Source organism: Cricetulus griseus, chromosome 3 (assembly GCF_003668045.3).
Source record: "Cricetulus griseus strain 17A/GY chromosome 3, alternate assembly CriGri-PICRH-1.0, whole genome shotgun sequence".
Lineage (NCBI taxonomy): Eukaryota > Metazoa > Chordata > Mammalia > Rodentia > Cricetidae > Cricetulus > Cricetulus griseus.
Window position 1 is genome coordinate 32,494,668 of NC_048596.1, and position 14,175 is coordinate 32,508,842.

Genomic DNA, 14,175 nt, shown 5'->3' on the forward strand with positions numbered 1-14,175 from the left:
CATGGTAGAAAAAAATATGTGGGAGTGTCTTGAGCTCCACAGGACATTGAAGCATTGCTGATTCCTTCTTGTAAATGATCTTAACATATGTCTAAATCATCACTAGGTTGATACCATCTTGCCAAGAAGTCTGCTTGCTCTCTGAGCTACTGGCACCCCTGTGCCCAAACATACAGAGCCCACTTAAACTATAAGCTTTGTGTGAGCATGATTGTGTTGGCCTCATTCCTGTCTGCTTTCAGGGTCTGACTCAAAATTTATCTTCAATATATATTTGGTGAAGGAAAGGATGGATGGGCAGATGGATAGATTTATTTTGTTCAATTTTGTATAGCAACCTTCCATTTTTTTTCAAGAAGACTATCCATGAGGTAAATTATCCACAAGATAAAAAGTAATAGAAATTAACTTATTTTTGAATAACAAATGCTAGGTTCAAAATATCTAGTTTGACTCAAGTGCCCTCTCTGACACCATTGGTCTTAGTTAGGGTTACTGGCTGTGATGAAACACCAAAGCACCTTGCAGAAGAAAGGCTTCATTTGGCTTACATTTCCACATCATTGTTCATCCTAAAAGGAAGTCAGGACATGAACCTGGAGGCAGGAGCCGATACAGAGGCCATGTAGGAGTGCTGCTTATTGGCTTTCTCTCCATAGCGTGTTCAGTTTGTTATAGAACCCAGGACCACCAGCCCAGGAGTGGTACTACCCACAAAGGGGTAGGCGCTCCCACATCAATCACCAATTGAAAATGCACTACAGGCTTGCCTATAGCACAGTCTCAAGGAGGCATTTTCTCAGTTCATGTTCCCTCCTCTCAGATGACTATAGATCGTGTCAAGTTGACAAAAAACTAACCAGCACACCATCTGAGTATCTATTTTGTGAAACTCGAAGGGTGTAGAGTACATTCACTTATGCTTTTTCTCTTTTCCTTCTAGTATGGGAAGAGCTGGCCTACTATGAAGAAAACACACGCAATTTTCTATTCCCTGAGCCCAAGCTGACATCTTTACACCTTGGCTTGGATAGAGAGGTGCTCATGAAGACAGCAATAGGCTTTCCAGTGAGTGACCCTCCCCACTTGGGCTTCTACAGGGAGAGAAATTTTTGGGGCTTGAACATTTTATTCCTGACAGGGTTGATCTTAGGCAGGTAGCTTTGTCTTGCTTAGTTACCTCAGTTCTGTTTTCATCTATGGTCAGATGCTCAGATCATGATACCAAACTATACCGATTTCCACTATTGATACAATAAGAGCCAAAAGTTTTATTATCTAACTAAACTATATCATTGCCATAGTCAGTTGTCACATGATATCATAAAAGGTTCCTCTTTCAACTACTTCTTATTGCAGATTGACAGAAAGGTCTGTTTGGTCATAGCTGTTTTTACTAAATAGAGTAATGACAGAAATAATATTATCTCGCATTTGTTTTATACCTTCAACTTTCTACATTTTTAGTTATTCTCTTCCTAATTTGCAAATTAGCCAAGGCTGATATTGTCAATCAGTTCTGCTTTAGCAGAGGGGAACTGATAGAGGCCAATGTTGTTGAGGAACCATGCATGGTGCAGCAGATAGGCAGCTAATAACCTGTTTGGTGCCATTTATCTGAATCCAAACTTGTTGATGGAGTTTTCCTGTCCTGCAGCTAACACACTGAGGCTTATATTACTTATAAATGCTCAGCAAATAGCTCAGGCTTGTTATTAGCTAACTCATATTTTCAACTAGCCCATATTTCTTATCTATGCTTTGCCTTGTGGCTTGGTACCTTTTCTCAGTACAGCATGCCCATCTTGCTTCTCCCTGCATCTGCTGGTGACTCCAGACTCCTCTCTTCTTCCCAGAATTCTCCTAGTTAGGCTGTCTCTCCCAGTCTCTTCCTGCCCAACTATAGGACAATCAGCTTTTTATTAACAATGAGAGCAACACACTTTCACAGTATGCAGAAGGATTATTCCACAGCACAGACTCAAGACATTCATTTGATATTATGGTCTATGATTTCTGTCTTTGAAACAACCACTTTTTTTTTTTTTTAGTGAATTTTTATGTCTTTTAGATGACCTCCCCTTTAAGGGCCACATGTTTGTGAATTATAAAAAGCATAATTAACACGTAGGCTTTCTGTTTCTACACTGTGATTTCCTGTCTTATCATGTAGAGAAGTGTAGCTGTCCCCAACCTGCTGAGAGTTCTCTTCAAGGGTGCAATTGTCCCTTCAATGCTTCTGATGATGGATATGTAAGCCAAACGTCAACATTCATCGAAAGTTATCCTAATCAGAATCCCAAATACCTATAACTTTAAGCCCTCTTTGTTGTCTTAAGGGGTCTGGCAAATATTCCTAAAACCACTCTTTATCTTTCTCCAACATCACCTTCATCTATCACTTAAGTCCATGGTACCTGTGAGATGCTAACCTTTATTACTTCAATTATTGGCGTGTTGCCCTACAGAACCTAAAAGGGAATAAAAGTTAATGGGAATGAACCAGCCTGAGGAAACTCTCACATTAACTTTGTTTTCCTCAAATTCCCTGTTAAATAAAAGCCATCTTTAAAATCAAAACAAGGAGAAACACTTTCTTTTCCTCAAGTGTCACATGTTGAATATTCTGGGCATGAATACAAAGATTATTGGATATGAAGTTGTATTTGTAGTTATCTCTATCTATCTATCTATCTATCTATCTATCTATCTATCTATCTATTTTGGTTTTTTTTCCGAGACAGGGTTTCTCTGTATTGCTTTGGAGGCTGTCCTGGAACTCGCTCTGTAGACCAGGATGGCCTCGAACTCACAGAGATCCACCTGTCTCTGCCTCCCGAGTGCTGGGATTAAAGGCATGCACCACCAACGCCCAGTGTATTTGTAGTTATTTATAAATGAAGGTGATTGTCAGGAAAAACCTTTAAAATGCATTGAAATGCCTTCACACATGGATATCAATTCTTGTAATTGAGTTTATCAGACTCTATGAACAATTTGATAGATAGATAAAAAGATAGAGTGGTTCAATTCCTCTGAAACATTTCACAAATCAAAACTGAGCCACTTGCCAGAGTTTCAGTGTCAGTTGGTGTGCATGGTGTGTGCTGAGCTCATAACATGGGTTGTTTTGTTCTGCCATCCTGGGGAGGGACAACTGTTCCTTTCCTCATCATATGGAATGGAGCTGCTGTGTATCAGAAATGTACCTGGGCTCGAAGAACAGGAACTCTTGTTCTTTGGGGTTTATACTCTTAGCCACAAACATGATACTAATTCTCTTGGATTTATTTGAGTTCACTCTTCTTGGTTTCTATTACAGCTGTAGAAAATGAGATGCATGACCTAAGTAGGTCAGGCAAACCATTCATCTGCTTACTGTGACTTATCAGTTCATTAGCAATTAGATTGATTTTATCCACTATGGTGGCGTTTTTCTTTGTATTCCCATACATTGTGGTTTACTTCACTTTAGACTTCAACAGTCATTTAGATGATAAAACACCACACCAAAATAGACATATAGCAGTTAATAAAACAGTTTGAGAATAGACCTGATGAATATAAATGCTTGATATAAGATGAAAGCCAAGTTTTCCAAGGCAAGTAGGTAGGGAAGAAGACCCTCTACCTGTTCCTCTTTAATAACCTAATTTCCACACTCCTGTATTTTAGACAGAACAGCTAACAGAGTAGTTAACAGCATGGACATTGGAACCCAGATGCCTAGATCCAATTACCAGCTATGCCGAAGCCAGCCTGACAGGCTATGTAAGCTATCATGTCAAAAGAAAATTTTCATTAGGACCCCCTTCACAGAACTGTGTTAGGAGTATGAGTGTATATACCAAGTTGACTTAGACCTCAGTCAGTACAGTGTACACATCAGCTCTTCTGACGTCAAGAAAATATTCTGATTATGCGGACCACAGAAGGACATTTGGGTTCTTAGTGGGTTTCCAGTGAAGATGAGATGGGCAAGAGAATTATTTCTAGTAATTTAATTTGCTTCTCTTCATGCTGCCTTGTTTTTTAGGGTATTGCTCCCAAACTAGAGTTTTCTACAAGGACAGCCATCCGAGAATGCATGTGCCCGCTTAGCAACAGATTTTTTGTAAGTATAGTTAAAGGGACAATGACAGAAATGACAAGAGCCTCTTACCACAATTTAAAGACTCTTAGTTTGAATTCAGTTTGCTGAGTTTAAATGAAACTGAACATACAGAAACCTGGGCAGTTTTTGCTGGGTTTGATTTCTGTGTTCAAACCATTTGCTCAGCCTGTCCCATTACAGTATGTTTGCTGTGTCTTAGGAGTGGTGGTGTTCAAGTGAACGATGGTTAACTGATGGTGTCAAACAGCATGGGAGACCATTAGCCCCCTGCCCCACCCCCCCCACCACAGACCAACCAATCAGAACAGCTGGATGAAGGAAAAGGAGCCGTCAGTCTTTGCTACAGTGTCATAGAGCTGAGGTGGGATTTCAGCTAAGATGATCGTTTATTCGCCAAGACAGCTAGTTTTTAATTTTTAAAACCATTTTAAGCTGGTCATGGTGACACACATATGGAATCTTAGCTCTGGGGATGCTGATGTGGGAGCTTGCTACTGTTGAAGGGCAGCTGAGGCTACATGGTGAGACCCTGTCTCTAAAGAACAGCACCTTCCCTAAACTATTAGAAATGCTCTCATTGCTGTACACATATCAGTACTTGATTACTTTCAGTAAATTCTTTGAAGTGAAATGGTTGGACCCAATTATATATGCCATTTATGCTTCTCCGTGTCTATAAAAACCTGTGCTTGGAATATGTCTGTGTGTATCTGCCATTTTCAAAGTTTCCCCTAATACAAATAAAGCTGGCTGTTATTACTTAAAATATGTTAAGCTAAGTGGTAGATTAAGTAAACAAATACCTTTCTTTGAAGTTTTGTTTTATAAATCTGAGGCAGTCTTCTGTCATAGTTTATAAATGTTCAATTAATTACTGGATTAATTGACAGAATTATCATCTTTTTTCCAATCAAAAGAATATTTTTGGCTGGAGTGGGCCAAGTGCCTTCTAAGCATGGTCAAGGCCTAACAAAAAGAAACAGCACAGCAAATCTCTGTCTGTTTGTTTGTTTTCTGCTTTCAGGAAGACAACTGTAAATCACAAAGGCTTTTATTTAAATCACAAAGAGCTCCCACAAATTACAGAAAGATGAAGCCAAAGGAGAAAAGTCCCGACCGACTTCCCAAAGGCAACTCGTCCCGGGTACCCACCCCATCATCTCCCAGACGTCTCCTCCCGCACCAGCCGACGCCAGTGAACTTTGGCAAAAGCTTCGGGCTCCCTGGAGAAAGAAAGCCTCCGTTTGTGGTTAGACATGTGAGCTTAAAGTGATTTTTTCAGGGTAACTTGTTGCATGGAGGATGTGGATAGCAGTGGGAGAAAGAAGCTTTGAGCTATGCAAGTGGGCAACAGTAACCAAAGAGGGAATTCAAATGAATAGTAGCTGTCATTGAATGATGTTCATTTTCCAGTGTCATTGTTGGGATATGTCTATACAGGCATCACAGAGGGAATTTGCTCAGTAAATGTCAATCATCCCATTTCTAATTTCTGAACAGTATTAATAGAGTATGACGTCTGTAGATGAGAACTCATCATTACTCAGAGGAGTCTGAAACTGCCAGAAATTGAAGATGTTAATCAAAGGCTGACTGATAAGGTGCATCAACTCAAGAAAAAGTTTTCACTTTCTCAGTGAGACTGGTGTTCAACAGCCAAATGCTGAGCAGGGACAGGGTGTCTGCGGGGAAAAAGCAGTGATGGGCCTCACTCAAGGAGCCATCTGAATCTTAGTCACCAGAGGCAGTGGTTAGTCACTGTAGTTCTCCTAGTTGTCTTGAAATTTTGTTTTTCTTTTTTCTTTTCTTTCTTTCTTTCTTTCTTTCTTTCTTTCTTTCTTTCTTTCTTTCTTTCTTTTTTTTTTCGAGACAGGGTTTCTCTGTGGCTTTGGAGGCTGTCCTGGAACTAGGTCTTGTAGACCAGGCTGGTCTCGAACTCACAGAGACCCACCTGCCTCTGCCTCCTGAGTGCTGGGATTAAAGGTGTGTGCCACCACCGCTCAGCAAAAATTTGTTTTTAATTACTGTATTATAAAACAGAGACATTCAAAGTAAGTTTACACATTGGCTCATCAGTGTAATATAAAGAATATCTAAAGTCAGATGTGGTGATATGCCCTTGCAATCCAGCACTTGGGAGACTAAGACAGGGGGATTACCATGAGTTTGAGGCTAGCCTGGATTACATAGAGTGTTTCAGGAAAAGTTGAGCTATTGAGTTACACACACACACACACACACACACACACACACACACACACACACACACACAACCAGCCACAAATCATTAATTTGATTAACGTCTTCAGTTTTTGTATTAATAGCCTTTATGTTTTCCATGAAGCTGTAATTATACTATAGATAGATGGTTGGATGGACGGATGGATAGATAGACAGACAGACAGACAGACAGACAGACAGATGCAAACTAACATTTCCTGTTACTTTGGACTCTTCATGAACTCTACCACACATTCTAGCTAGTGGCTATCTTCAGAATGTTAGCAATGGATAAATTGCTGATATTTTCACTAGGGTCACCAGAAATTATGATTGTGCATTTGATACAGGCTGTGAGATGGGGCAAGTCTCAGTCAAGGTGCCATAGAGATGGTTGTGTGTAGTTTACTTGTAGGTAGAATTGAGCTTTCTGGCTGGAAAATTCCAATTAGCTAATCTGCAAATAAGAACTATTCGTAGACACAGAAATACTAAATGGCTGTTTTCTTTTTGTTGGTCTTGCTAAAGACACCTGGAAAAAATGTAGCAACACAACATTAAATATGGCTCTGTAGAAGTGTTGATAGCTAGCATTTTTTGGACAGTGTGATTTATTCTATTCCATATATATGATTATAAAATGCAGTCCTTGCCACTGTGGAGTAATTAATCCTTTTAAAAAATGGTTAGATTTCTTAGGAAGTAGAAACCTATTATTTAACAAGTCATTACAGTTTTTGCTATATGCTAAGCTCTTTTATGGATAATCTTACATTCTTAATTAGCCAGATTTTGTGATCATACATGAGACATCCTTAGCAGAAGCATTAAAATTTAGAGAACTTGTATCTGGAGAGGTGGCTCATTCAGTAGTTAAGAACATTGGCTGTTTTTCCAGAGGACTCAGGTTCAGTTCCCAACACCCACACAGCAGTCCCTGTTTGTAACTCCAGTTCCAGGGGATCTGATGCCATCTTCTGGCCTCTGTGGGCATCAGCATACATGTAGTACATGGACACACATGCAAGCAAAGCACATTAAAAAGTTTTAAATTAGAAGATGTAATCAGTATTTCTTGTCATATAATGAAAACTACCATTGTAGCCTGCTTTACTGAAAAAAAAAAAACAAATAAAATCCCAAGTCTATTTCGAAATTTATGCTGTAGAAGAATCTCTTTTTCAAGCCCATTGACCTGCTTCTTCTGCAGATCATGCTGACCAATTTTGTCTTAGGAAACATGGCCTGCCACTTTAAGTAAGAGAATAGTTACTGCTGTTGTGGGGTTCGTTAGTTTGTTTGATTTTTGCTTTTTGAGACAAGGTTTCTCTGTGTAGCCCTAGCTATCCTGGAACTTGGTCTATCAACCAGGTTAGCCTTGAACCTCAGTCTTCCTGCCTCTGCCTTCCAAGTGTATGAGCCACCACTGTTGGGCTCTATTGTGTTCAAAAAGAATCTAGATGGCAGATTGGAAGGGAATCTGAATGGTCAGTCTCTTGTTCTTGGAATACTCTGTCCGTCCAAAGGATTCCGAGCCCGGTGTGATGGCTCACATGTTTAATCCCAGCACTCATGAGGCAGAAGCTTTGTGCTGTCTTTTTTTTTTTTTTTAAATCTATCTTCAGTTCTCTATGTTCACATTTAACACACACCCTCCTATCTAGCCCCGGTGGAGATGGTGGATGGTTTCTTCTGTGGGGTATAACTTACTATACTTGGAGACTGTGATTTAGGTTGTTTTCCAGCTTCTCTCTGAGTTGGGGTGGGGCATTATGGGTAATTAGAAGGCAATCCAAGCTACAGCAGGTGGAGTCTTACATGTCTCCTTCACTTTCAGGTGGACAGTGAAAACCCCTTTGGTGAAAGCAATTTGGATCATCTTTTACAGAAGTCCAGAAGAAAATCTAAGTTCTTTGACTTTGATATTCCAGTGAGAAGAGGTACTTGAGTTTCTTGTTACTAATGTTCCCTAAATGAGCATGAGTGCATCCCACTTAGCATCTCTCACTCTGGGGATAGATAGGTTACACTGCTAACTGTGAACCCGATATTTAAGGTCTCTCCAGCCGAGGTGTTCCCACGGGGCTGAGGCATCTAAGAAGCTGTTCATCTTCAAGTTGCCCTCAGTACTTGAAGGGGACTGAGCTGCGTGGTGTGACTAACCACATGTGGCCACAGCCTGTGGGTAGGCTGGCAAAGCAGATAGCTGCTTCTGCTGGCGTGAGCTCCTTGCATCGCTGACAGTTAGCAAATACATTGTTTGTTTTACCATTTTTCTGAGGATAAAGGAGCAAGAGACTGATAGCAGTCATGACACTTGCTGACCCGATTACACGTTAGTGAGGAGGGAGCCGATTCTCTGAAACAGTTAGGCTAAAGTAGTCTTCAGAGCTATGGATTTCAGGATACATTTGCAAATAATATTGGGAACTTTAAAGCGCTTTGATTGACATGGATGATGGTATCCACATTTAGCATGTTAGAAATTGAAACTGCGTAATCATAAAAATGTAATATACCAGCAGAAAAGTCACTAGCCATCAGAATCATATTGTTATGATGTGCTGTGGTGGCTTTGTTACACTGTGGGAGAATGAGAGTTGAGAAGAATAAATCATGTCTTAGTATAATTATGAATGCAGGTTTTGATTAGGAGGTTTCATGAAAGGTCCTAAAGGGACCCCCCATGACCATTGAGGTTACTGAACTGTACGTTACTAATTGACAGTGTCTGGGGCTAAGGCACTCCTGGGAGGCTTTTACCTCAGGTCTGAGATGTGTGAGTCTGTCCCTAGTGAAGGTCACGGCAGCTGGCCTGGAGTTCTGAGTCTAGACTGGGCTGGCGATGATCCCTTTTGTTCCCCCTTGGTGGGACTAGACTTGTGATGGCCTCACAGTGGAGTTTCCTGTGTTTGGCTTAGTGGTTTGTAGTTTTAAAGGACTAGAGAGTGTTTTGTGGTAACTCTGGCCAGACAGAGTGACAGTTAACAGCTGACCCGGACAGAGGGTGAGGTTGGGAGGAGAAAGAGCTTCATCACCTCTGACATTTAATTTAAGCACTGTGATTGAAAATCACTGGTGCAACCCGTAAAATCAGTGCTATCATCCCTGTCACAGTGAAAACAAGCAACAGCAGTGGAGCTTGATGCTGGCTTGCCTCTGATGGCGCTTATACACCGTGCTTGCCATTTCTTGATCCGGGCAGTGTGAGTACAAGTATTACACCAAGATGTTAGTGGAGCTACAGCCTCCAGATGTTCAGATCTCTGGACCTAGATACTGGAACCCCTGGGACTTTCAGGCCATCCCTATGCTTAGGTCACTTCCAGATGTATAGGGGAATAAAAGCCAGGTCTCCAAGACTCTGTGTGCCTCTGAGTCAGCTGGGATGCTTGTTGAACTGGACAACTTGATAAAGCACGGGTGTGGGGCCTGGGTCCTTGTGCTGCTGGGCCATGGATTACCTTGAGAAACAAGGGTTCAAATCAAAGCAGATGTAAATGCAGTTCTAACCTCCCTGCAGGGGAGTGCCCAAGGAGTTCCTAGGCTTCTGAATGGTTTTGTAGCTATCGCTACCAGGGACTTAGCATTGATGATTCCTTGTCCAGTTTATAGGGGCGGGCCATGGAGGTGTTCCAGGACCACACACACACACACACACACAGATGAGTATGCCCAGATAGGGAAGGTGTCAGGCTTTAAAAATCTCTCCTTTTCTTATTGCAACTGGTGGTGTAAGGGGACGAAGAGTCTGGAGAATGTTTTGTCATTAAACTTGGAAAAAAAATCCACTTGCATTTCAGTTTTCTCCATGTGTATTTATTACTTTTAGAGTCAAAGATTTTGTTTTATTTTGGAATTAGACCTTGATCATATTAGGCTATTACTTTGCTTTCTAGTCATCCTTGCTACTCACTACTGTGAGAGCTACTTGCCTCTCGTGGACATTTAGGGTAATGACAATAATTTGTGGTTTGTATGCATCACGTTTCTCTATGTTTTTATGTATTCTTATGTATTTTTGTGGCTCAGTGTCAAATTTCGTGTTTACCTCAGACAAGTATACTCAAGAGCTAAGGACTTATGCAGCAGAGCATAGCAACTTTATATTAGATCCATATTGTCTTCTTTGAATCTCTGGGCATCTGGGCAAAAGTGTTTTCTCTCTTTAAGGCTGTAAGGGTCTTGAACTTCTGCTCCATAGCATGTTGGTCCCCCCCATACCCTTTCTAGCTGCGCTATAACTGAAAATGTAACCTGACTGTGGACCCCAGGAAGACAGAAAGCTCCCTAGAATTTCAGTGCCCTAAGAGAGACTCGGTTGTGATCTTGGATTTTACAAGGGAGCATTTAGTTCCTTTGTCATTCATTTATTGTCTAAAATCTTTGTTCTTCTATGTGATGAATGTATCAGCAGTTTTATGGCTAACTGGTAACAAGTTCCTCACACTCATGTTCTTCTTTCTTCTAGCATCTTCTCTTGAAAGCCTTGCAACAAACATCAAGGTAATGATTTATTTCCAGCATCTATGTCAAGCCCTGTGCAGTCAGTGGGAGAATATGTTCCCAGCTGTGCTGCTCATTTTAGAGAAGCATAGCTTAAGTCGGGTTTATGCAGACCAGTGCTCCGAATCCACTGTCTGCTACATTGTGAAGTTATTGAATTGTTCCTTTTTTTTTTCATCTGTGTGATCAATCATCAAGGAAGGTTTTATACATTGCCTGTCTTTAATCAGATACCTTTTATACAAGGAGGTGGTAATCGTGTCCTCAAGTTTGATCAATTGGCCAACCGAAAGCTCCAGCTTGTATGCTACAAACTGAGAGATGCATATGAAGGAGTTTACTTTGGCTCATTAATGTTGCCAAACACAGAGCTCTCAGCTGTATCCCCCTGGCTCATATTCCTGAGGCTTTTGCACCACAGCCCCATCTTTTATTTGTGGGAGATCCCTGACCACATATTCTGTTATCTTATCTCAGTTTCTCTTCCTTGTTCAAAACCAAAACTACAAGTGAAGAATAATGCATGTTGTTACTCAGGTTACCAGAGAGCCAGATGAACGTATTCTTTTAAGGAATCAGCCACCATCACCTTTAGATTCAAGGATGTCCGAAAAACCCATTCCCAGTCACCAAGGGGATGCCGATTTCCACCTGGAAACTCCATTTTCCAACACCCCCCGGCATTCCAGATCTCCCAGCCCTCTGGATAAGCCTCCTCTTCAAGAAAGGTCAGAAGCTAGTACCCATCCTCTTGCCTGGTGAGTCTTGTGCTCTGTCAGGAAGAAAGCTTGTATGCCTTGACAGTTTGTTTTGCTGGAATATTCAGTTGGTGCATATGACTATCTTTTGTAAAACCTGCACAAAACATACAGTTAGCTTCTTCTCTTCCCATGGGAAAGTGTTTGAGGGTACCTGGTGTAGGTTTAGCAGTGTAACTCAATGGTATAGCACCTGTCTAGCACGTATGAGGCCTGAGGTTCAATCTCCAGTACTGCCAAAAAGAAAAACCAAAGCAAACCATACACAACAGAAAAACAGGTGGAGGAGATGATCCATGGAATAAGAGCGCACACTTGCAGCACAAGCGTGAGGATCTGAGTTCAGAATCCCAGCACCCACGTAGGAAAGCCCCGTGTGGCCCCTGATGGAGGTGAACTGGGTAGGGTTGGGTTGAAGACAGAGATTGAGTTTTAGGTTCAGTGAGCAAACTTGTCCCAAGGGAAAAAGGCAGAGAGTGAGTGGCAGGGGCACCCAGCATCTTTCTTCCTTTGCTGCATACACATACATACACATGTATGAATGCACACACATGTGTATACATACCCATTATTTTCTATCATAAATTTTAAAACTGAAGTTTTCATTTTTACACTATAAAGAGGTTCCGTAGACATTTTAGAAGCTACACACCACCGAAAAGAGTTGGGGGAAAATCTCTTATGTCCCACCAATCAACAACAAACACCATTAATGTGCATATATCTATATCTCATTTGCATAGACATAGTCTCTTGGTTTGTTTACATTACTGCAAGTAGTGAAAAACATTTGCATAAGACTCTGTCCGAAGAGGTGAAGCAGGGGTCTATATTTGCCAGTCAGCATCTCAAATAATATGAATAGCCATTTGGTTCTCTTAAGTCTGCCAGGGTTAGCCAAAGCCATGTGTTTTAGGGAACTAAAACAAATCAGCAGACAAATCAGCAGAAGGGGCTGGTTATCTTTACTCAATGGAAAGGCCACTGGAAACAAAAATCAGAAAGCAGCTTTGAAAGAAAGACATGCCTGTCAGCTTTTCTCTACATTGTTAGTGATGAGAGTTAGACAGGCCCTTCCCTAGAAAACACAATTGCTGCGCACACACAGGGACCCACTTTAAGCAGTCCCAGAATCTAAACATCCCTGGAGATTTTACAGGAATTATACTTGAGTTTGAGGTAGTATAAGAAAGTAGCAATACATCTTTTAGTGTTTTTCACAAATGAAAGAACAACTGTATTAAAATGTTACACTCTCTGGGGAAATTACATAACATATAGTAATAAGATAGCAATGTAATGCCAATTCTTGATTATTCACTGTACTGAAAAATGGTATAATATTTAAAGACATCAGGTTCTCTGGGGCAGATGTTCAGCATCATAGTTATTCCTGCCTTGTCTCCTTCCCTTCTGGATTGTGCTTCTCCCAGGCTGGCAATGAGAGCATTATTCAGTGTTCAGAGACCTAGAGCCTGGGAACTGGTGATGAGCTAGAGGTGTGGGCACTAGTGACACTTGTCTAAGTGATATGCGATCTCAGCAGCATTCTTGTTCCATCATGAAGATGACTGAGATGACCAAAGGCCCATCTGCTTTTAGCTACAGTGCTTTTCTGCTGCAGGAACTGGGGTAGCCCAAGGCTTTTGAGTGCTTTGTTTAGAGATACCTTCCTAGCTCTTAGAATTAGTACAGCAGGCTTTCCTGACCCTAAAGTACATATGAAATTCTCAGACAGCTATTCGTAATGTACCTGATCACGGCACATCTCTACTTTCCAGGGGCTCATAGACTAGACAAGAAGGTTCACATGACCCCATCCTGTGGTGATATGCTGTTTATGGTCTAATAAAGCCACAGAAGATCAGAATGAAAAGCTAGCCACAGCCATAGAAGCCAGGTGGTGGTGGCACATGTCTTTAATCTCAGGACTCAGGAGACAGAGGCAGATGGATCTCTGTGAGTTCAAGGCCACCCAGGGCTACATGAGAATGAATCAGTCTAAAAAAGAAACAGAGCTCACTCCTTTAATTCCAGCCTAGAGAGGAATATGCTGGGCTCACTTGACAGTTAGTCTCCAGTCATGTTGAGGTCAGGATCTCCTCAGCCTTGGTAGAGGTAAGAACTCTCTGGTGGCTTAGCTGCTTTGCTTTTCTGATCTTCAGCTTGAACCCCAATATGTGTCTCTGGATTTTTATGATTCATGTTACACCATCCTGCTTAACATGACATAGATCATGAGATGCCCTCAACAGTAGTCCAAATGCTGGGGGAAGACAGAACAGGAAGAAGCTAATTCCTGCAGGAGGCAGGGCAGAGGGAGGGCCCTGCTGCTTCTCAACATGTCAGATGGCATATGCATTTATGTATTCATTCAGCTCCCCTTTGATGCATGTTTTCATGAAATTGGCTAGTTGATTCTCACTTTTGGCTGATGAAAGAATTGTCTCGTGTTGACAGAGTCAAACAGAATCCATTGGGATTGGAGTTGAGTGTGTGAGAGAGTGTTAAGATTGATAATCTGTTTACCAAGCCTGGAATGGAGACTTAACATGTTACACATTTCTCCTGTTTTCT

The 14,175-nt window shown here is 41.3% G+C and overlaps 1 protein-coding gene across 11 annotated transcripts in view; it reads left to right on the forward strand.

Annotated features, from left to right (window-relative positions):
* Positions 1–14,175, forward strand: part of Spata6l (spermatogenesis associated 6 like) — an 82,179-nt gene that overhangs the window by 23,437 nt on the left and 44,567 nt on the right. For 8 of the 11 annotated variants that reach the window (XM_027406449.2, XM_035441895.1, XM_027406445.2 and 5 more), the window contains 6 exons: positions 944–1,068; positions 4,037–4,114; positions 5,139–5,372; positions 8,172–8,274; positions 10,806–10,840; positions 11,378–11,598. In XM_027406449.2, the coding sequence (XP_027262250.1) occupies positions 944–1,068; positions 4,037–4,114; positions 5,139–5,372; positions 8,172–8,274; positions 10,806–10,840; positions 11,378–11,598 (796 nt within the window). The remainder of the gene's footprint in view (positions 1–943; positions 1,069–4,036; positions 4,115–5,138; positions 5,373–8,171; positions 8,275–10,805; positions 10,841–11,377; positions 11,599–14,175) is intronic. The other 3 variants (XM_027406452.2, XM_027406446.2, XM_027406447.2) reach the window with 2 other exon arrangements.